A 21,932-nucleotide genomic window follows, 5' to 3' on the forward strand; every position below is an offset into this window, starting at 1 on the left:
TGGGGTACTGTGGGGTGCCGTGGGGTGCTATGGGGTGCTGTGGGGTGTTATGGGATGTTATAGGGTGCTGTGGGGTGCTGTGGGGTGCTATGGGGTGCTGTGGGGTGTTATGGGATGGTATGGGGTGCTATGGGGTACTGCGGCGTGCCGTGGGGTGCTATGGGGTGCCGTGGGGTGCTGTGGGGTGCTATGGGGTGTTATGGGGTGCTATGGGGTGTTACAGGGTGCCATGGAATGCCATGGAGAGCTATGGAGTGCTATGGGGTGCTGTGGGGTGCTATGGGGTGCTGTGGAGTGTTATGGGATGGTATGGGGTGCTATGGGGTACTGCGGGGTGCCGTGGGGTGCTGTGGGGTGTTATGGGATGGTATGGGGTGCTATGGGGTACTGCGGGGTGCCGTGGGGTGCTGTGGGGTGTTATGGGATGGTATGGGGTGCTATGGGGTGCTGTGGGGTGCCGTGGGGTGCTATGGGGTGCTGTGGGGTGTTATGGGATGGTATGGGGTGCTGTGGGGTGCTGTGGGGTGCTATGGGGTGCTGTGGGGTGTTATGGGATGCCATGGGGTGCTGTGGGGTGCTGTGGGGTGCTATGGGGTGTTATGGGGTGCTATGGGGTGTTACAGGGTGCCATGGAATGCCATGGAGAGCTATGGAGTGCTATGGGGTGCTGTGGGGTGCTATGGGGTGCTATGGGGTGTTATGGGATGTTATGGGGTGCTATGGGGTGCTGTGGGGTGCTATGGGGTGCTGTGGAATGTTATGGGATGCTATGGGGTGTTATGGGATGTTATGGGGTGCTATGGGGTGTTATGGGATGTTATGGGGTGCTATGGGGTGCTGTGGGGTGCTATGGGGTGCTGTGGAGTGTTATGGGATGCTATGGGGTGTTATGGGATGTTATGGGGTGCTGTGGGGTGCTATGGGGTGCTGTGGAGTGTTATGGGATGCTATGGGGTGTTATGGGATGTTATAGGGTGCTATGGGGTGCTGTGGGGTGTTATGGGATGGTATGGGGTGTTATGGGATGTTATGGGGTGCTGTGGGGTACTGTGAGGCGTTATGGGTTGTTATGGGGTGTTATGGGATGTTATGGGGTGCTATGGGGTGTTATGGGATGTTATGGGGTGCTATGGGGTGCTGTGGGGTGCTATGGGGTGCTGTGGAATGTTATGGGATGCTATGGGGTGTTATGGGATGTTATGGGGTGCTATGGGGTGTTATGGGATGTTATGGGGTGCTATGGGGTGCTGTGGGGTGCTATGGGGTGCTGTGGAATGTTATGGGATGCTATGGGGTGTTATGGGATGTTATAGGGTGCTATGGGGTACTGTGGGGTGCTATGGGGTGCTGTGGAGTGTTATGGGATGGTATGGGGTGTTATGGGATGTTATGGGGTGTTGTGGGGTACTTTGGGGTGCTATGGGGTGCTGTGGAATGTTATGGGATGCTATGGGGTGTTATGGGATGTTATAGGGTGCTATGGGGTGCCGTGGGGTGCTATGGGGTGCCATGGGGTTTTATGGGGTATTATGGGGTGCTATGGGATGCCATGGGTATTATGGGGTGCCATGGGGCATTATGGGATGCCATGGGTATTATGGGATGCCGTGGGGTGCTATGGGGTATTATGGGATGCCATGGGGTGCCATGGGGTGCTATGAGATGCCATGGGGTGCTATGGGATGCCATGGGTGCTATGCGGTGCTATGGGGTGCCATGGGGCATTATGGGATGCCATGGGGCATTATGGGATGCCATGGGTATTATGGGATGCCATGGGGTGCTATGGGATGCCATGGGGTATTATGGGATGCTATGGGGTGCTATGGGGTATTATGGGATGCCATGGGATGCTATGGGATGCCATGGGGTATTATGGGATGCTATGGGGTGCTATGGGGTATTATGGGATGCCATGGGATGCTATGGGATGCCATGGGGTGCTATGGGATGCCATGGGTATTATGGGATGCCATGGGTATTATGGGATGCCATGGGGTGCTATGGGGTGCCATGGGTTGCTATGGGATGCCATGGGTATTATGGGATGCCATGGGGTGCTATGGGGTGCCATGGGGTATTATGGGATGCTATGGGGTGCTATGGGGTATTATGGGATGCCATGGGATGCTATGGGATGCCATGGGTTGCTATGGGATGCCATGGGTATTATGGGATGCCATGGGGTGCTATGGGGTGCCATGGGGTATTATGGGATGCCATGGGATGCTATGGGATGCCATGGGGTATTATGGGATGCTATGGGGTCCTATGGGATGCTATGGGGTGCCATGGGGTATTATGGGATGCTATGGGGTCCTATGGGATGCTGTGGGGTGCCATGGGGTATTACGGGGTTTTATGGGGTGCCGTGGGCATTATGGGATGCCGTGGCAGGGACGTGGTGCCGGACATCAGAGCCGCCTGCATGGAGGAGCTGGGGGTGTGGATGCGCGGCTTCCCGGCGTCGTTCCTCAGCGATGGGCACCTGAAGTACCTGGGGTGGAACCTGCACGACAAGGTGGGCGCTGGGGGGCTAACGGGGCATTTGGGGGGCTGGGGGGGCATTGGGGTCTGTGGGGTTAATGGGGGATGTTGGGGTCCTTGGGGACGTTGGGGTCTGTGGGGTTAATGGGAGACGTTGGGGTCCTTGGGGACGTTGGGGTCTGTGGGGTTAATGGGGGATGTTGGGGGCTGTGGGGGATATTTGGGGTCTGTGGGGTTAATGGGGGATGTTGGGGTCCTTGGGGACATTGGGGTCTGTGGGGTTAATGGGAGACGTTGGGGTCCTTGGGGACGTTGGGGTCTGTGGGGTTAATGGGAGACGTTGGGGTCCTTGGGGACGTTGGGGTCTGTGGGGTTAATGGGAGACGTTGGGGTCCATGAGGACATTGGGGTCTGTGGGGTTAATGGGAGACGTTGGGGTCCATGAGGACATTGGGGTCTGTGGGGTTAATGGGGGATGTTGGGGGGCTGTGGGGGTTAATGGGGGATGTTGGGGGCTGTAGGGGATATTTGGGGTCTGTGGGGTTAAAGGGGGATGTTGGGGGGCTGTGGGGGTTAATGGGGGATGTTGGGGTCTGTGGGGCTAATGGGGGATGTTGGGGTCCTTGGGGACGTTGGGGTCTGTGGGGTTAATGGGAGACGTTGGGGTCCATGGGGACATTGGGGTCTGTGGGGTTAATGGGAGACGTTGGGGGGCTGTGGGGTTAATGGGGGATGTTTGGGGTCTATGGGGGATATTTGGGGTCTGTGGGGTTAATGGGGGACATTGGGGTCTGTGGGGTTAATGGGAGACATTGGGGTCCTTGGGGACATTGGGGTCTGTGGGGTTAAAGGGGGATGTTGGGGGGCTGTGGGGGATATTTGGGGTCTGTGGGGTTAATGGGGGACATTGGGGTCTGTGGGGTTAATGGGAGACGTTGGGGTCCTTGGGGACGTTGGGGTCTGTGGGGTTAATGGGGGATGTTGGGGGCTGTGGGGGATATTTGGGGTCTGTGGGAGCTGTGGGGGGTCTGTGGGGTTAATGGGGGACATTGGGGTCTGTAGGGGGATATTTAGGGTCTGTGGGGGCTGTGGGGAGTCTGTGGGCTTAATGGGGGATATTTGGGGTCCATGGAGTTAATGGGGGATGTTTAGGGTCTGTGAGGACATTGGGGTCTGTGGGGTTAATGGGGGATGTTGGGGGCTGTGGGGGATATTTGGGGTCTGTGGGGTTAAAGGGGGATGTTGGGGGGCTGTGGGGGTTAATGGGGGATGTTGGGGGCTGTGGGGTTAATGGGGGATGTTTGGGGTCTATGGGGACATTGGGGTCTATGGGGTTAATGGGGGATGTTTAGGGTCTGTGAGGACATTGGGGTCTGTGGGGTTAATGGGAGACATTGGGGTCCATGGGGACATTGGGGTCTGTGGGGTTAATGGGGGATGTTGGGGGGCTGTGGGGGATATTTGGGGTCTGTGGGGGATCTGTGGGGTTAATGGGGGATATTTGGTGTCTGTGGGGTTAAGGGGGGACATTGGTTGTCAATGGAGATCCATGGGGATCAATGGGGTCCATGGGGTGCTGTGGGATCTCTGGGGTGCTGTGGGTTCTATGGGGCGCTGTGGTCCCTCTGCTCTCTGGGGCGCTGTGGGCTCTATGGGGCACTGTGGTCCCTCTCTGCTCTATGGGGCGCTGTGGGGTCCATGGGGTGCCATGGGCTCTGTGGGGTGCTGTGCTCTCTCTGCTCTATGGGGTGCTGTGGGCTCTATGGGGCGCTGTGGGGTCTATGGGGTGCTGTGCTCTCTCTGCTCTATGGGGCGCTGTGGGGTCCATGGGGTGCCGTGGGTTCTATGGGGCGCTGTGCTCCCTCTGCTCTATGGGGCGCCGTGGTCCCTCTCTGCTCTATGGGGTACTGTGGGATCTCTGGGGCGCTGTGGGCTCTATGGGGCGCTGTGCTCCCTCTGCTCCGTGGGGCGCAGGAGCCGTTGGTGCGGCTGCGCTGCGTGCGGTCGCTGCGCGCTCTGTACGCCCTGCCTGACACTGCGGCACAGATGGAGCTTTTCACCGGGCGCTTCAAAGTGAGACGCGGCCCCACAGCCCCACAACCACAGCCCCATAACCACCGCCCCATAACCACAGCCCTGCAACCCCACAACCACCGCCCCATAACCACAGCCCCATAACCACAGCCCTGCAACCCCACAACCACCGCCCCATAACCACAGCCCCATAACCGCAGCCCTGCAACCCCACAAACACCGCCCCGTAACCACAGCCCCATAACCACAGCCCCATAACCACAGCCCTGCAACCCCACAAACACCGCCCCATAACCACAGCCCCATAACCACAGCCCCATAACCACAGCCCTGCAACCCCACAACCACCGCCCCATAACCACCGCCCCATAACCGCAGCCCTGCAACCCCACAACCACCGCCCCATAACCACAGCCCCATAACCACAGCCCTGCAACCCCACAACCACCGCCCCATAACCACAGCCCCATAACCCCATAACCACAGCCCTGCAACCCCACAACCACCACCCCATAACCACAGCCCCATAACCGCAGCCCTGCAACCCCACAACCACCACCCCATAACCACAGCCCCATAACCGCAGCCCTGCAACCCCACAACCACCGCCCCATAACCGCGACCCCATAACCACAGCCCTGCAACCCCACAAACACCGCCCCAAAACCACAACCCCATAACCACAACCCCAAAACCACAGCCCCATAACCACAGCCCCATAACCACAGCCCTGCAACCCCACAACCACAGCCCCATAACCACAGCCCTGCAACCCCACAACCACCGCCCCATAACCACAGCCCCATAACCACAGCCCCATAACCACAGCCCTGCAACCCCACAACTACCACCCCATAACCACAGCCCCATAACCGCAGCCCTGCAACCCCACAACCACCGCCCCATAACCGCGACCCCATAACCCCATAATCACAGCCCTGCAACCCCTCAACCACCGCCCCATAACCGCAACCCCATAACCACCGCCCCATAACCCCATAACCACAGCCCTGCAACCCCACAACCACCACCCCATAACCACAACCCCATAACCCCATAACCACAGCCCTGCAACCCCTCAACCACCGCCCCATAACCGCAACCCCATAACCCCATAATCACAGCCCTGCAACCCTATAACCATAGCCCCGGAACGACAATCCCATAACTCCATTAATGATAGCCCTGCAACCCCACAACCACTGCCCCATAACCACAACCCCATAACTGCAGCCCCAGAGATCCCACAGCGTCCCGTAACCCCATAACCACATCCCTGCAACCCTATAACCACAGCCCCGGAATGACAACCCCATAGCTCCATAATGACAGCCCTGCAACCCCATAACCACAACCCCATAACCACAGCTTCATAATCCCATAACCCCATAACCACAGCCCCATAACCCCATAACCATGACCCCACAACCCCATAATCACAACCCAATAACCTCAACCCCACAGCCCCACAACCCCATAACCACGGCCCCACAGCCCACACCCCATATCCAGTAGCCCACCCCCCGCATTCCATATCCCCATATTTCGTATCCTATATCCCATATCCCGACATCCTCATCTCCCACATCCCAAAACCCACGCCCCAAATCTCAGACCCCATAGCCCATATCCCATGTCCCATATCCTATACCCCATACCCCATATCCCATACCCCGTATGCCATACCCCATATCCCATATCCCATATCCCATACCCCATATCCTGTACCCCAAACGCCGTATCCCAATTCCCCCACACCCCATACCTTCAAACCCCGTACCCCAATGCCCCCATATTCCTACTTTCTACATCCTGGTGTCCCCATGTCCCCCCACACCCCATATCCCCACACCCCACATCCTTGTATCCCGATGCCCCCATATCCCATTTTTCCCATTTCCCCATCCCCCATATCCCGATGTCCCCATATCCCCACACCCCATATCCTCACCCCAATATCCCATTCTTCCTGTATCCCGATGTCCCCATATCCCAATGCCCCCATATCCCGATGTCCCCATATCCCAATGACCCCATATCCTGATGTCCCCATATCCCCACACCCCATATCCTCACCCCCCATATCCCATTCTTCCTGTATCCCGATGTCCCCGTATCCCCATGCCCCCATATCCCGATGTCCCCCCATCCCAAAGCCCCCACATCTCCCCCCCCACCCCACTGTCTGTAGGATCGCCTGCTGGCCATGGTGTTGGATAAGGACCCCAAAGTGGGGGTGGAAGTTGTGGGGCTGCTGACCGAGATGTTGGGGTGAGTTATAGGGCCGGGGGGGGGGGGGCTATGGGGGCGTCGCAGGGGGACCTCATGGGGCTGTGGGGTCATGGGGATGTTATGGGGTTATGGGGACGTTGTGGGGACAGTATGGGGTCATTGGGACGTTGGGAAATGGGGACATGGGGACGCTGTGGGGTCATTATGGGGATGTTGTGGGGTTAGGGGGATGTTGTGGGGCCGTGGGGACTTTATGGGACGTTATGGGATGTTATGGGGTTATGGGGATATTATGGGGACATTGGGGTGGCGCGAGGTCGTATTGGGGACGTTACAGGGATGTTGTGGGGTCATGGGGACGTTATGGGACATTGTGGGGATGTTACGGGGTTATGGGGATATTATGGGGACGTTGGGGTGGTGTGGGGAAATATTGGGGATGTTATGGGGATGTTATGGGGTCATGGGGACATTATGGGATATTATGGGGATGTGATGGGGTTATGGGGACGTTATGGGACATTATGGGGATGTTGTGAGGTTATGGGGACGTTATGGGACATTATGGGGATGTGATGGGGTTATGGGGACGTTATGGGATATTATGGGGACGTTGGGGTGGCGTGGGGACGTATTGGGGATGTTATGGGGATGTTTTGGGGTTATGGGGTCGTTATGGGACATTATGGGGATGTTGTGGGGTCATGGGGACGTTATGGGACATTATGGGGATGTTGTGGGGTTATGGGGACTTTATGGGACATTATGGGGATGTGATGGGGTTATGGGGACTTTATGGGACATTATGGGGATGTTGTGGGGTTATGGGGATATTGTGGGACATTATGGGGATGTTTTGGGGTTATGGGGACGTTATGGGACATTATGGGGATGTGATGGGGTTATGGGGACGTTATGGGACATTATGGGGATGTTGTGGGGTTATGGGGACATTATGGGACATTATGGGGATGTGATGGGGTTATGGGGACGTTATGGGACATTATGGGGATGTGATGGGGTTATGGGGACGTTATGGGACATTATGGGGATGTTGTGGGGTTATGGGGACATTATGGGACATTATGGGGATGTTGTGGGGTTATGGGGACTTTATGGGACATTATGGGGATGTTGTGGGGTTATGGGGACTTTATGGGACATTGTGGGGATGTGATGGGGTTATGGGGACATTATGGGACATTATGGGGATGTGATGGGGTTATGGGGACTTTATGGGACATTATGGGGATGTGATGGGGTTATGGGGACTTTATGGGACATTATGGGGATGTTGTGGGGTTATGGGGACTTTATGGGACATTATGGGGGTGTTGTGGGGTTATGGGGACGTTATGGGACATTATGGGGATGTGATGGGGTTATGGGGACGTTATGGGACATTATGGGGATGTTGTGGGGTTATGGGGACTTTATGGGACATTATGGGGATGTGATGGGGTTATGGGGACTTTATGGGACATTATGGGGATGTTGTGGGGTTATGGGGATATTGTGGGACATTATGGGGATGTTTTGGGGTTATGGGGACGTTATGGGACATTATGGGGATGTTGTGGGGTCATGGGGCCGTTATGGGACATTATGGGGATGTTGTGGGGTTATGGGGACATTATGGGACATTATGGGGGTGTTGTGGGGTTATGGGGCCGTTATGGGACATTATGGGGATGTTGTGGGGTCATGGGGCCGTTATGGGGCGGCGCCGGTGACGCGTGCGGTGCCGCCCCCAGGACGCTCCCCGAGGCGCTGCCCCCATCGGAGCGGCACCGCGTTTACCCGGCGCTGTTCGGGTCGCACCGCGCCTTGGCGGCCGCGGCCGGGCTCTTCCTGCTCCGCAGGTATGGCGGCTCCCATTGGCTCCCACTGGCTCCCATCGGCTCCCATTGGCACCCATTAGGCACCCATTGGCACCCATCGGCACCCATCGGCTCCCATTGGCACCCATTGGCACCCATTAGGCACCCATTGGCACCCATCGGCTCCCATTGGCACCCATTGACACCCATTGGCACCCATTAGGCACCCATTGGCTCCCACTGACTCCCATTGGCTCCCATTGGCACCTATTGGCACCCATTGGCACCCATTGGCACCCATCGGCTCCCATTGGCACCCATTGACACCCATTGGCACCCATCGGCTCCCATTGGCACCAGTTGGCTCCCATTGGCTCCCGTTGGCTCCCATTGGCCCCCATAGGCTCCCATTGACACCCATTGGCTCCTATTGACACCCATTGGCACCCACTGGCTCCCATTGACTCCCATGGGCTCCCATTGACACCCATTGGCCCCCATTGGCACCCATTGGCTCCCATGGGCTCCTATTGGCCCCCATAGGCTCCCATTGGCACCCATTGGCTCCCATTGGCACCCATTGGCTCCCATTGGCTCCTATTGGCCCCCATAGGCTCCCATTGGCACCAGTTGGCTCCCGTTGGCTCCCATTGGCCCCCATAGGCTCCCATTGACACCCATAGGCTCCCATTGACACCCATTGGCTTCTATTGACACCCATTGGCACCCACTGGCTCCCATTGACTCCCATGGGCTCCCATTGGCCCCCATTGACACCCATTGGCTCCCATTGACACCCATTGGCTCCCACTGGCTCCCATTGGCACCTGTTGGCTCCCATTGGCTCCCGTTGGCTCCCATTGGCCCCCATTGGCTCCCATTGACACTCACTGGCTCCTATTGACACCCATTGGCACCCACTGGCTCCCATTGACTCCCATGGGCTCCCATTGACTCCCATGGGCTCCCATTGACACCCATTGGCCCCCATTGACACCCATTGGCTCCCATTGGCACCCATTGGCCCCCATAGGCTCCCATTGGCACCCACTGGCTCCCATTGACTCCCATGGGCTCCCATTGGCTTCCAATGGCTCCCATTGACTCCCATGGGCTCCCACTGGCTCCCATTGGCCCCCATTGACACCCATTGGCTCCCATTGGCACCCACTGGCTCCCATTGACTCCTATGGGCTCCCATTGGCTTCCAATGGCTCCCATTGACTCCCATGGGCTCCCACTGGCTCCCATTGGCCCCCATTGACACCCATTGGCTCCCATTGGCACCCACTGTCTCCCATTGACTCCTATGGGCTCCCATTGGCTCCCAATGGCTCCCATTGACACCCATGGGCTCCCATTGGCACCCACTGGCTCCCATAGGCTCCCATTGACACCTATTGGCACCAATTGGCTCCCATTGACACTCATTGGCTTCCACTGGCACCCATTGGCTCCCACTGGCTCCTATTGACACCCATTAGGCACCCATTGGCTCCCATTGGCTCCCACTGGCTCCCATTGGCCCCCATTGGCTCCCATTGGCCCCCATTGGCACCCATCAGCTCCCATTGACACCCATTGGCTTCCACTGGCACCCATTGGCTCCCATTGGCTCCTATTGTCACCCATTAGGCACCCACTGGCACCCATTGGCTCCCACTGGCTCCCATTGGCCCCCATTGGCTCCCATTGGCCCCCATTGGCACCCATCGGCTCCCATTGACACCCATTGCCCCCCATTGGCTCCCATTGACACCCACTGGCTCCCGTTGGCACCTGTTGTCACCTAATGTCCCCCAATGTCCCCCTTTGTCCCCCCCGCCCCCCAGCCTGCTGCAGCCCCGCCATGATGCTGACAACCAGGCCTTCCTCCTCGCCCTGCTGGACTTCTTCATCAGCAGCCAGGTGACGGCGGGGGGCTGTGGGGGACACGGGGGGACGTGGGGGTGGCATTGGGGTGGCATTGGGGTGACGTTGGGGTGACATCGGGGTCACAGTGGGGTGGCATTGGGGTGATAGCAGGCTGATGTTGAGTGGCAGTGGGTGACAATGGGGTGGCACTGGGTGACATTGGGGTGACAGTGGGTGACAGTGGGTGACAATGGGGTGACGAGGTGATGCTGAGGTGTTGAGGAGACAGTGGGGTGACGTTGGGGTGACAAGGGGGTGATGTTGAGGTGACATTGGGGCGAGAAGGGGTGGCATTGAGGAGATGTTGGGGTGACAATGAGGTGACAGTGGGGGGACATTGAGGTGAGATGGGGTGACATTGAGGTGACATCGGGGTGATATTGGGGTGGCATTGAGGTGACGGGGTGACAATGAGGTGGCAATGGGGTGACATTGGGGTGACAATGGGGTGACGTTGGGGTGACATTGAGGTGACAGTGGGGTGACATCGGGGTGACAATGGGGTGACTGGGTGAGATGGGGTGACATTGAGGTGACAATGGGGTGACATTGGGGTGACGTTGGGGTGACTTTGGATGAGATGGGGTGACACTGGGTGAGATGGTGTGACATTGAGGTGACATCGGGGTGGCATTGAGGTGACGTTGGGGTGACGTTGGGGTGAGATGGGGTAACAATGGGGTGACGTTGGGGTGACATCGGGGTGGCATCGAGGTGACGTCGGGGTGACATCGGGGTGACTTTGGGGTGGCATTGAAGTGACGTTGGGGTGAGATGGGGTGATAATGGGGTGACATTGAGGTGACAATGAGGTGACAATGGGGTGACAATGGGATGACATTGGGGTGAGGTAGGGTGGCATTGAGGTGACGTCGGGGTGACGTTGGGGTGAGACGGGGTAACAATGGGGTGACGGGGTGACATCGGGGTGGCATCGAGGTGACGTCGGGGTGACGTTGGGGTGACATTGAGGTGACAATGGGGTGACATCGGGGTGACAATGGGGTGACAATGGGGTGACTTTGGGTGAGATAGGGTGACATTGAGGTGACATTGGGGTGGCATTGAGGTGACATTGGTGTGGCATTGAGGTGATGTCGGGGTGACATTGGGGTGACAATGGGGTGGCATTGAAGTGACGTTGGGGTGAGATGGGGTAACAATAGGGTGACGTTGGGGTGACATCGGGGTGGCATCGAGGTGACGTCGGGGTGACGTTGGGGTGACATTGAGGTGACAATGGGGTGACGTTGGGGTGACATCGGGGTGGCATTGAGGTGACGTCAGGGTGACGTTGGGGTGACATTGAGGTGACAATGAGGTGACAATGGGGTGACAATGGGATGACATTGGGCTGAGGTGGGGTGGCATTGAGGTGACGTCGGGGTGACGTTGGGGTGAGACGGGGTAACAATGGGGTGACGGGGTGACATCGGGGTGGCATCGAGGTGACGTCGGGGTGACGTTGGGGTGACATTGAGGTGACAATGGGGTGACATCGGGGTGACAATGGGGTGACAATGGGGTGACTTTGGGTGAGATAGGGTGACATTGAGGTGACATTGGGGTGGCATTGAGGTGACATTGGTGTGGCATTGAGGTGATGTCGGGGTGACATTGGGGTGACAATGGGGTGGCATTGAAGTGACGTTGGGGTGAGATGGGGTAACAATAGGGTGACGTTGGGTTGACATCAGGGTGGCATCGAGGTGACGTCGGGGTGACGTTGGGGTGACATTGAGGTGACAATGGGGTGACGTTGGGGTGACATCGGGGTGGCATTGAGGTGACGTCAGGGTGACGTTGGGGTGACATTGAGGTGACAATGAGGTGACAATGGGGTGACAATGGGATGACATTGGGCTGAGGTGGGGTGGCATTGAGGTGACGTTGGGGTGACGTTGGGGTGAGACGGGGTAACGATGGGGTGACGTTGGGGTGACGTCGGGGTGGCATCGAGGTGACGTCGGGGTGACGTTGGGGTGACATTGAGGTGACAATGGGGTAACATCGGGGTGACAATGAGGTGACTTTGGGTGAGATGGGGTGACATTGGGGTGGCATTGAGGTGATGTCGGGGTGATGTTGGGGTGACATTGGGGTGGCATTGAAGTGACATTGGGGTGAGATGGGGTGACAATGGGGTGACATTGAGCTGACAATGGGGTGACATTGGGGTGACATCGGGGTGACGTTGGGATGAGATGGGGTGACACTGGGTGAGATGGTGTGACATTGAGGTGACATCGGGGTGGCATTGAGGTGACGTTGGGGTGACGTTGGGGTGAGATGGGGTAACAATAGGGTGACGTTGGGGTGACATCGGGGTGGCATTGAGGTGACGTCAGGGTGACGTTGGGGTGACATTGAGGTGACAATGGGGTGACGTTGGGGTGACAATGGGATGACATTGGGGTGAGGTAGGGTGGCATTGAGGTGACGTCGGGGTGACGTTGGGGTGAGACGGGGTAACAATGGGGTGACGTTGGGGTGACATCGGGGTGGCATCGAGGTGACGTCGGGGTGGCATCGAGGTGACGTCGGGGTGACGTCGGGGTGACGTCGGGGTGACGTTGGGCTGCTCCCCAGCTCCATGCGCACAGCGCCTACCTGGTGGACAGCCTGTGGGACTGCGCCGGGGAGCGGCTGCGCGACTGGGATGGGATCTGCGCCATCCTGCTCAGCGACGGTGAGCCTGCGGGCACCGGGGGCTCTGCGGTCTGTGGGGGGGCTGGGGTGGCACTGGGAGGCACTGGGAGGCACTGGGAGGCACTGGGAGGCACTGGGAGACAGTGGGATCTGCTAGGGTGGCACTGGGAGACACTGGGCGGCACTGGGAGACACTGGGAGGCACTGGGGTGGCACTGGGATCTGCTGGGAGGCACTGGGAGGCACTGGGATGTACTGGGATGGCACTGGGAAACAGTGGGATCTGCTAGGGTGGCACTGGGAGACACTGGGAGGCACTGGGGTGGCACTGGGATCTGCTGGGAAGCACTGGGATGTACTGGGATGGCACTGGGAGGCACTGGGAGGCACTGGGATGTACTGGGATGGCACTGGGAAACAGTGGGATCTGCTAGGGTGGCACTGGGAGACGCTGGGAGGCACTGGGGTGGCACTGGGATCTGCTGGGAGGCACTGGGATGTACTGGGATGGCACTGGGAGGCACTGGGATCTGCTGGGATGTACTGGGATGGCACTGGGAGACAGTGGGATCTGCTAGGGTGGCACTGGGAGACACTGGGAGGCACTGGGGTGGCACTGGGATCTGCTGGGAGGCACTGGGATGTACTGGGATGGCACTGGGATGGCACTGGGAGACAGTGGGATCTGCTAGGGTGGCACTGGGAGACGCTGGGAGGCACTGGGGTGGCACTGGGATCTGCTGGGAGGCACTGGGATCCACTGGGATGTACTGGGATGGCACTGGGATGTGCTGGGATGTACTGGGATGGCACTGGGAGGCACTGGGATCTGCTGGGATGTACTGGGAGGCACTGGGATGTGTTGGGATGTACTGGGATGGCACTGGGAGGCACTGGGATCTGCTGGGATGTACTGGGATGGCACTGGGAGGCACTGGGATGTGTTGGGATGTACTGGGATGGCACTGGGAGACACTGGGAGGCACTGGAATGGCACTGGGAGGAACTGGGATCCGCTGGGATGTACTGGAATGGCACTGGGATGGCACTGGGATGGCACTGGGAGCTGCTGGGGTGGCACTGGGAGGCACTGGGATGTGCTGGGATGTACTGGGATGGCACTGGGAGGCACTGGAATGGCACTGGGAGGCACTGGGAGGCACTGGGATGTACTGGGATATACTGGTATGGCACTGGGAGGCACTGGGATGGCACTGGGAGGCACTGGGATCTGCTGGGGTGTCACTGGGATGTGCTGGGATGGCACGGGGAGGTATTGGGATGGCACTGGGAGGCACTGGGATGTACTGGGATGTGCTGGGATGGCACTGGGAGGCGCTGGGATGGCACTGGGAGGCACTGGGATGTACTGGGATGTGCTGGGATGGCACTGGGAGGCACTGGGATGTGTTGGCATATACTGGGAGATACTGGGAGGCACTGGGATGCATTGGGATATACTGGGATGGCACTGGGAGCTACTGGGAGGTACTGGGACATACTGGGGTGGCACTGGGACGGGTTGGGGCATCACTGGGACGTCACTGAGAGATGCTGGGGGCCTCCAGTATCCCCCCCCCGGTTCCCTTCTGGGTCCCCTCCCTGTCCATCCCCGTGCTTCCAGTCCCTCCCAGTTCCCCCCAGTCCCTTCAAGTCCCCCCCAGTCCATCCCAGTCCCTCCCAGTCCCCCCCAGTCCATCCCAGTCCCCCCCCAGCCCTCACTGACCAACAAGAGAAGGTCCTCCTGGAGCTGCTGGCCGCCACCGCCACGCGGGTGACACAGGGACGGCCCCCCCCGGGACGGAGGAACCCCCGGAAGGTAACGGGGACAGCTTGGGGACACCCTGGGGACACCTTGGGGACACCCTGGACGCTTTGGGGACACCTTAGAGACGCTTTGGGGACACCTTGGTGAAACTTGGGGACACCCTGGGAGCCCTTTGGAGGCACTCTGGGGACATCCTGGGGACACTTTGGGGACATCTTGGGGACCTTTTGGGGACACTCTGGGGACACTTTGGGGACCTTTTGGGGACACGTTGGAGACGCCTTGGGGACACCTTGGGGACCTTTTGGGGGCAGTCTGGGGAAACCCTGGGGACACCCTGGGGACACCTTAGGGACGCTTTGGGGACACCTTGGGGACCTTTTGGGGATTTTTCAGGGACACTCTGGGGACTCCTTAGGGAACCCTTGGAGACACCCTGGGGACACCTTGGGGACACTTTGGGGATGCTTTGGGGACATCTTAGGGACACTTCAGGGACACCTTGGTGAACCCTGGGGACACCTTGGCAACACTCTGGGAGCCCTTTGAAGACATTCTGGGGACATCCTGGGGATACCTTGGGGACACCTTGGGGACACTTTGGGGACACCTTGGGGACACTTTGGGGACGTGGATCTTTGTCCCCATCAGCCGCAGCCCCGCACGCAGCCGGAGGAGCGCACGAGGCTCAGCCACTGCATGGCACCCGTCCTGCCACGGCTGCTGGCCAAGGTGAGGGGACACCTTGGGGACACGGGGGTGGCACTTTGGGGACAGCTGGAGGTGACGCTTGGGGAGTACGCAGAGAGGTGACACCATGGGGACACTCAGAGGTGGCACTTTGGGGACACAGAGGTGACATTTTGGGTACATCGGTGATTCTTTGGGGACGGTGACACTTTGGGGACACAGGGAGGTGACACTTTGGGAACACGCACAGAGGTGGCCCTTTGGGGACATTGGCGACGCTTTGGGGACACCTGGAGGTGACAGTCTGGGGACACAGAGGTGACAGTTTGGGGACATGTTGGTGACCCTTTGGGGATGGTGACACGTTGGGGACAGATGGAGGTGACATTCTGGGGATGCATTGATGACCCTTTGGGGACTCCTGGAGGTGACACTTCGGGGACACAGAGGTGACATTTTAGGGATGCATTGGTGACACTTTGGGGACATGCTGGTGATCCTTTGGGGACACATAGGTGACATTTTGGGGACACAGAGGTGACACTTTGGGGACATGCCAGTGATCCTTTGGGGACACAGAGGTGACGTTTGAGGGACACTGGTGGCTCTTTGGGGACGGTGACGCTTTGGGGACACAGAGGTGACAGTTTGAGGACATGTTGGTGACCCTTTGGGGATGGTGACATGTTGGGGACAGATGGAGGTGACATTCTGGGGATGCATTGATGACCCTTTGGGGACACCTGGAGGTGACCCTTTGGGGACATGCCAGTGATCCTTTGGGGACACAGAGGTGACACTTTGGGGACACAAAGGTGAAACTTTGGGGACATACCAGTGTTCCTTTGGGGATGCATTGGTGACACTTTGGGGACATGCCAGTGATCCTTTGGGGACACAGAGATGACGTTTTGGGGACACAGGGGACTCAGAGGTGACACTTTGGGGACGCATTGGTGACACTTTGGGGACACAGAGGTGATGTTTGGGGACATGCCAGTGATCCGTTGGGGACACAGAAGTGACACTTTGGGGACACAGAGGTGACGTTTGGGGACATGTCAGTGATCCGTTGGGGACACAGAGGTGACACTTCGGGGACACAGAGGTGACACTTTGGGGACATGCCAGTGATCCGTTGGGGACACAGAGGTGACACTTTGGGGACACAGAGGTGACACTTCGGGGACATGCCAGTGATCCGTTGGGGACACAGAAGTGACACTTTGGGGATGCATTGGTGACACTTTGGGGACACAGAGGTGACGTTTGGGGGACACTAGTGGCCCTTTGGGGACGGCGGCGCTTTGGGGACACGTTGAGGACGTTTTGGGGACATGCTGGTGACATTTTGGGGGCACAGAGGTGACACTTTGGGGACGCATTGGTGACACTTTGGGGACATGCCAGTGATCTGTTGGGGACACAGAGGTGACACTTTGGGGACACAGAGGTGACACTTTGGGGACGCATTGGTGACACTTTGGGGACACAGAGGTGACGTTTGGGGGACACTGGTGGCCCTTTGGGGACGGCGGCGCTTTGGGGACATGTTGAGGACGTTTTGGGGACACGCTGGTGACATTTTAGGGGCACAGAGGTGACACTTTGGGGACGCATTGGTGACACTTTGGGGACATGCCAGTGATCCATTGGGGACACAGAGGTGACACTTTGGGGACACAGAGGTGACACTTTGGGGACATGCCAGTGATCCGTTGGGGACACAGAGGTGACACTTCGGGGACACAGAGGTGATGTTTTGGGGACACTGGTGGCCCTTTGGGGACGGCGGTGCTTTGGGGACGCGTTGAGGACGTTTTGGGGACTCGCTGGTGACATTTTAGGGACACGGAGGTGACACTTTGGGGACACAGAGGTGACACTTTGGGGACATGCCAGTGATCCGTTGGGGACACAGAGGTGACACTTTGGGGACGCATTGGTGACACTTTGGGGACACAGAGGTGACCTTTGGGGGACACTGGTGGCCCTTTGGGGACGGCGGCGCTTTGGGGACGCATTGAGGACGTTTTGGGGACACGCTGGTGACGATTTGGGGACGCTGGTGACGCCGTGCCCGCAGTTCTCGGTGGACGCGCAGAAGGTGCTGGCGCTGCTGGAGCTGCTGGGCTGCATGGAGCTCAGGGTGTTCTGCGCCGCGAGGATGGAGCGGGTCGGAGGGGGACCACGGCCCTACAGGGACCCCATTGCCCTACAGGGACCCCATTGCCCTACAGGGACCCCATGCCCTACAGGGACCCCATTGCCCTATAGGGACCCCATTGCCCTACAGGGACCCCATTGCCCTATAGGGATCCATAGCCCTATAGGGATCCCATTGCCCTACAGGGACCACATACCCCATAGGGATCCCATGCCCTTTAGGAATCCCATTGCCCTACAGGGACCCCGTTGCCCTACAGGGACCCCGTTGCCCTACAGGGACCCCGTTGCCCTATAGGGACCCCATGCCCTATAGGGATCTCATGCCCTTATAGGGACCCCATGCCCTTTAGGAACCCCGTTGCCCTACAGGGATCCCATGCCCTTTAGGAACCCCATTGCCCTATAGGGATCCCGTTGTCCTACAGGGACCCCGTTGCCCTACAGGGACCCCATGCCCTTATAGGGGTCCCATGCCCCTATAGGGGTCCCATTGCCCTACAGGGATCCCATGCCCTTTAGGAACCCCATTGCCCTATAGGGATCCCGTTGCCCTACAGGGACCCCGTTGCCCTACAGGGACCCCATGCCCTTATAGGGGTCCCATTGCCCTATAGGGACCCCATGCCCTTTAGGAACCCTGTTGCCCTACAGGGACCCCATGCCCTTTAGGAACCCCATTGCCCTATAGGGATCCCATTGCCCTATAGGGATCCCATTGCCCTATAGGGATCCCATGCCCTTTAGGAACCCCATTGCCCTATAGGGATCCCGTTGCCCTACAGGGACCCCGTTGCCCTACAGGGACCCCATGCCCTTATAGGGGTCCCATTGCCCTATAGGGACCCCATGCCCTTTAGGAACCCTGTTGCCCTACAGGGACCCCATGCCCTTTAGGAACCCCATTGCCCTATAGGGATCCCATTGCCCTATAGGGATCCCATTGCCCTATAGGGATCCCATGCCCTTTAGGAACCCCATTGCCCTATAGGGATCCATAGCCCTATAGGGATCCCATTGCCCTACAGAGACCCCGTTGCCCTACAGGGACCCGTTGCCCTATAGGGACCCCGTTGCCCTACAGGGACCCCGTTGCCCTACAGGGATCCCATGCCCTATAGGGATCCCATTGCCCTATAGGGATCCCATTGCCCTACAGGGACCCCGTTGCCCTACAGGGACCCCATGCCCTTATAGGGGTCCCATGCCCTTATAGGGGTCCCATTGCCCTTATAGGGGTCCCATGCCCTTTAGGAACCCTGTTGCCCTACAGGGACCCCATGCCCTTTAGGAACCCCGTTGCCCTACAGGGATCCCATGCCCTTTAGGAACCCCATTGCCCTACAGGAACCCCATTGCCCTATAGGGACCCCATGCCCTTATAGGGACCCATAGCCCTATAGGGACCCCGATGCCCTACAGGGACCCCGATGCCCTTATAGGGACTCCATTGCCCTACAGGGACCCCACAGTCTTATAGGGACCCCATCTCCCCATAGTGTCCCCATTCCTCTATAGGCGTGCCATACCCCATAGTGTCCCCATACCCCATAGTGCCCCCATACCCCTATCATGTCCCATACCCCACAGTGACCCCATCCCCCTATAGAATCCCATACCCCTGATAGGGTCCCATTACCCCCATAGGATGCCGTTACTCCCCATATGGTCCCATTACCCCCCCATAGGGTCCCATACACCCCCATAGGGTCCCTTTCCCCCATAGGGTCCCATTACCCCCAGAGGGCCCCATTGCCCCCCATAAGTCCCACACTCCATAGGGTCCCATTACCCCATAGGGCCCCATACACCCCCATAGGATCCCACATCCCATAGGACCCCATACACCCCCATAGGGCCCCACATCCCATAGGCTCCCATTGCCCCCCATAGGATCCCACAGCCCCAAAGGATCCCATACACTAGGATCCCACACCCCCATAGGATCCCATACCCCCCATAGGGCCCCATTACCCCATAGGGCCCCATACACCCCCATAGGGTCCCATACACCCCCATAGGGTCCCATACAGCCCCTTAGGATCCCATACACCTCCATAGGATCCCACACCCCCATAGGGTCCCATACACCCCCATAGAATCTAATACACCCCCATGGGGTCCCATACAGCCCCTTAGGATCCCATACAGCCCCATAGGATCCCATACACCTCCATAGGATCCCACACCCCCATAGGATCCCATACACCCCCAACAGAATCTAATACACCCCCATAGGGTCCCATACAGCCCCTTAGGATCCCATACAGCCCCATAGGATCCCATACACCCCCATAAGATCTAATACACCCCCATAGGGTCCCATACAGCCCCATAGGATCGCACACACCCATAGGATCCCATACACCCCCATAGGGTCCCATTGCCCCCCATAGGTCCCACATCCCATAGCGTCCCATTACCCCATAAGGCCCCACACCCCATAGGGTCCCACATCCCCATAGGGCCCCATTACCCCCATAGGGCCCCATACACCCCATAGGGCCCCACCAGCCCCTCCCGCCGCCCCGCAGGCCCTGTCCCAGTCGCTGGCGCAGCTGCAGGAGCTGCTACACAAACACACGGGGCCGGAAGTTCTGAGGGCGGCCGCCCGGGCTTTGGGCGCCTTCTGCGACCCGGAACTTCCGCTCTCGGGGCGGGGCGATTTGGTGCGGAGCCAATTGGTGGATGGGCTGAGCCGGAAGTGGGAGCGGGACTTCCGGGAGCTGCTGGGGGTGAGGGGGGAGGGGCGTGGGGGGGAGGGGGCGTGGGGGGGGGCATGGGGCTTAAATGGGGTTATAGGTTATTGTGGGGTGTTATGGGTTATTGTGGGGTTATTATGGGTTGTTATGGTTTATTGTGGGGTATTATGGGTTGTTATGGGGTTATTATGGGGCTATTGCGGATTACTATGGGGTTATTGTAGGATATTATGGGGTTGTTATGGGTTATTATGGGGTTATTGTAGGGTATTATGGGTTATTAAGGGTCATTGTGGGTTATTGTGGGGTATTATGGATTGTTATGGGGTTATTGGGGATTATTATGGGGTTATTGTGGGGTATTATGGGGTTATTATGGAGTATTGGGGGATTATTATGGGTTATTGTAGGATTATTATGGAGTTATTATGGGTTATTGTGGGTTATTATGGGTTATTATGGGTTATGGCGGGGTAATTGTGGGTTATTGTGGGGTATTATGGGTTATTATGGGTAATTGTGGGTTATTGTGGGGTATTATGGGTTATTATGGGTTATTATGGGTCATTGTGGGTTATTGTGGGGTATTATTGGGTGTTATGGGTTGTTATGGGGTTATTGTGGGGTTATTGTGGGTCATTGTGGATTATTATGGGTTATTGTAGAATTATTATGGGGTTATTGTGGGTTATGGGGCTATTGTGGATTACTGTGGGTTACTATGGGCTATTATGGGGTTATTATGCATTATTATAGGTTATTGTGGGGTTATTATGGGGTATCATTGGTTATTATGGGGTATTGTGGGGTTACTAGGGGGTTATGGGAGTACGATTGGGGCTATGGGGTTGTTATTGGGGTTATGGGGTTATTGGGGTTATGGGGTTCTTGGTTTATGGGGGGGTTATTGGGGTTTTGGGGTTATTGGGGTGGGGACACTGGGGTGGGGACGCTGATGGCCATGGTGGCCCCGCAGCCGCAGTCCGCATCCCTGGATGAGGAGGAGCTGTTCAACATGGCCGCCACCCTGCGGCGCCTGGCCGCCATCTTTGCGTGAGCGTCCCTGACTGTGGTGTCCCCATGCTGTCCCCACAACGTCCCCACAATGTCCCTGTGCTGCCCCATAACATCTCCTTGCTGTCCCCTCACTGTCCCCGTGTCCCGCACTGTCCCCATTCTGTCCCCATGTCCCTTGCTGTCCCCATTCTGTTCCCGTGTCCCCATGTTCCTTGCTGTCCCCATCCTGTCCCCGTTCTGTCCCCATGTCCTTTGCTGTCCCCATGTCCCCATGTCCCACATTGTCCCCATTCTGTCCCCATGTCCCCTTGCCGTCCTCATGTCCCACACTGTCCCCATGTTGTCCCCGTGTCCCCATTCTGTCCCCATGTCCCTTGCTGTCCTCATTCTGTCCCCACTCTGTCCCCATGTTGTCCCCATGTCCCTTGCTGTCCCCATGTCCCACATTGTCCC

At 58.0% G+C, this 21,932-nt stretch overlaps 1 protein-coding gene across 11 annotated transcripts in view; it reads left to right on the top strand.

Annotated features, from left to right (window-relative positions):
• STAG3 (STAG3 cohesin complex component) overlaps window positions 1-21,932 on the top strand; it is a 46,611-nt gene that overhangs the window by 9,193 nt on the left and 15,486 nt on the right. For 8 of the 11 annotated variants that reach the window (XM_090129483.1, XM_090129489.1, XM_090129487.1 and 5 more), the window contains 11 exons: window positions 2,398-2,521; window positions 4,462-4,560; window positions 6,713-6,792; window positions 8,508-8,615; window positions 10,406-10,481; window positions 13,077-13,176; window positions 14,852-14,955; window positions 15,556-15,636; window positions 17,681-17,770; window positions 20,295-20,495; window positions 21,439-21,515. In XM_090129483.1, the coding sequence (XP_089985609.1) occupies window positions 2,398-2,521; window positions 4,462-4,560; window positions 6,713-6,792; window positions 8,508-8,615; window positions 10,406-10,481; window positions 13,077-13,176; window positions 14,852-14,955; window positions 15,556-15,636; window positions 17,681-17,770; window positions 20,295-20,495; window positions 21,439-21,515 (1,140 nt within the window). The remainder of the gene's footprint in view (window positions 1-2,397; window positions 2,522-4,461; window positions 4,561-6,712; window positions 6,793-8,507; window positions 8,616-10,405; window positions 10,482-13,076; window positions 13,177-14,851; window positions 14,956-15,555; window positions 15,637-17,680; window positions 17,771-20,294; window positions 20,496-21,438; window positions 21,516-21,932) is intronic. The other 3 variants (XM_090129484.1, XM_090129485.1, XM_090129492.1) reach the window with 3 other exon arrangements.

This window comes from Phasianus colchicus, chromosome 36, assembly GCF_987193195.1.
Source record: "Phasianus colchicus chromosome 36, bPhaCol1.hap1.1, whole genome shotgun sequence".
NCBI lineage: Eukaryota > Metazoa > Chordata > Aves > Galliformes > Phasianidae > Phasianus > Phasianus colchicus.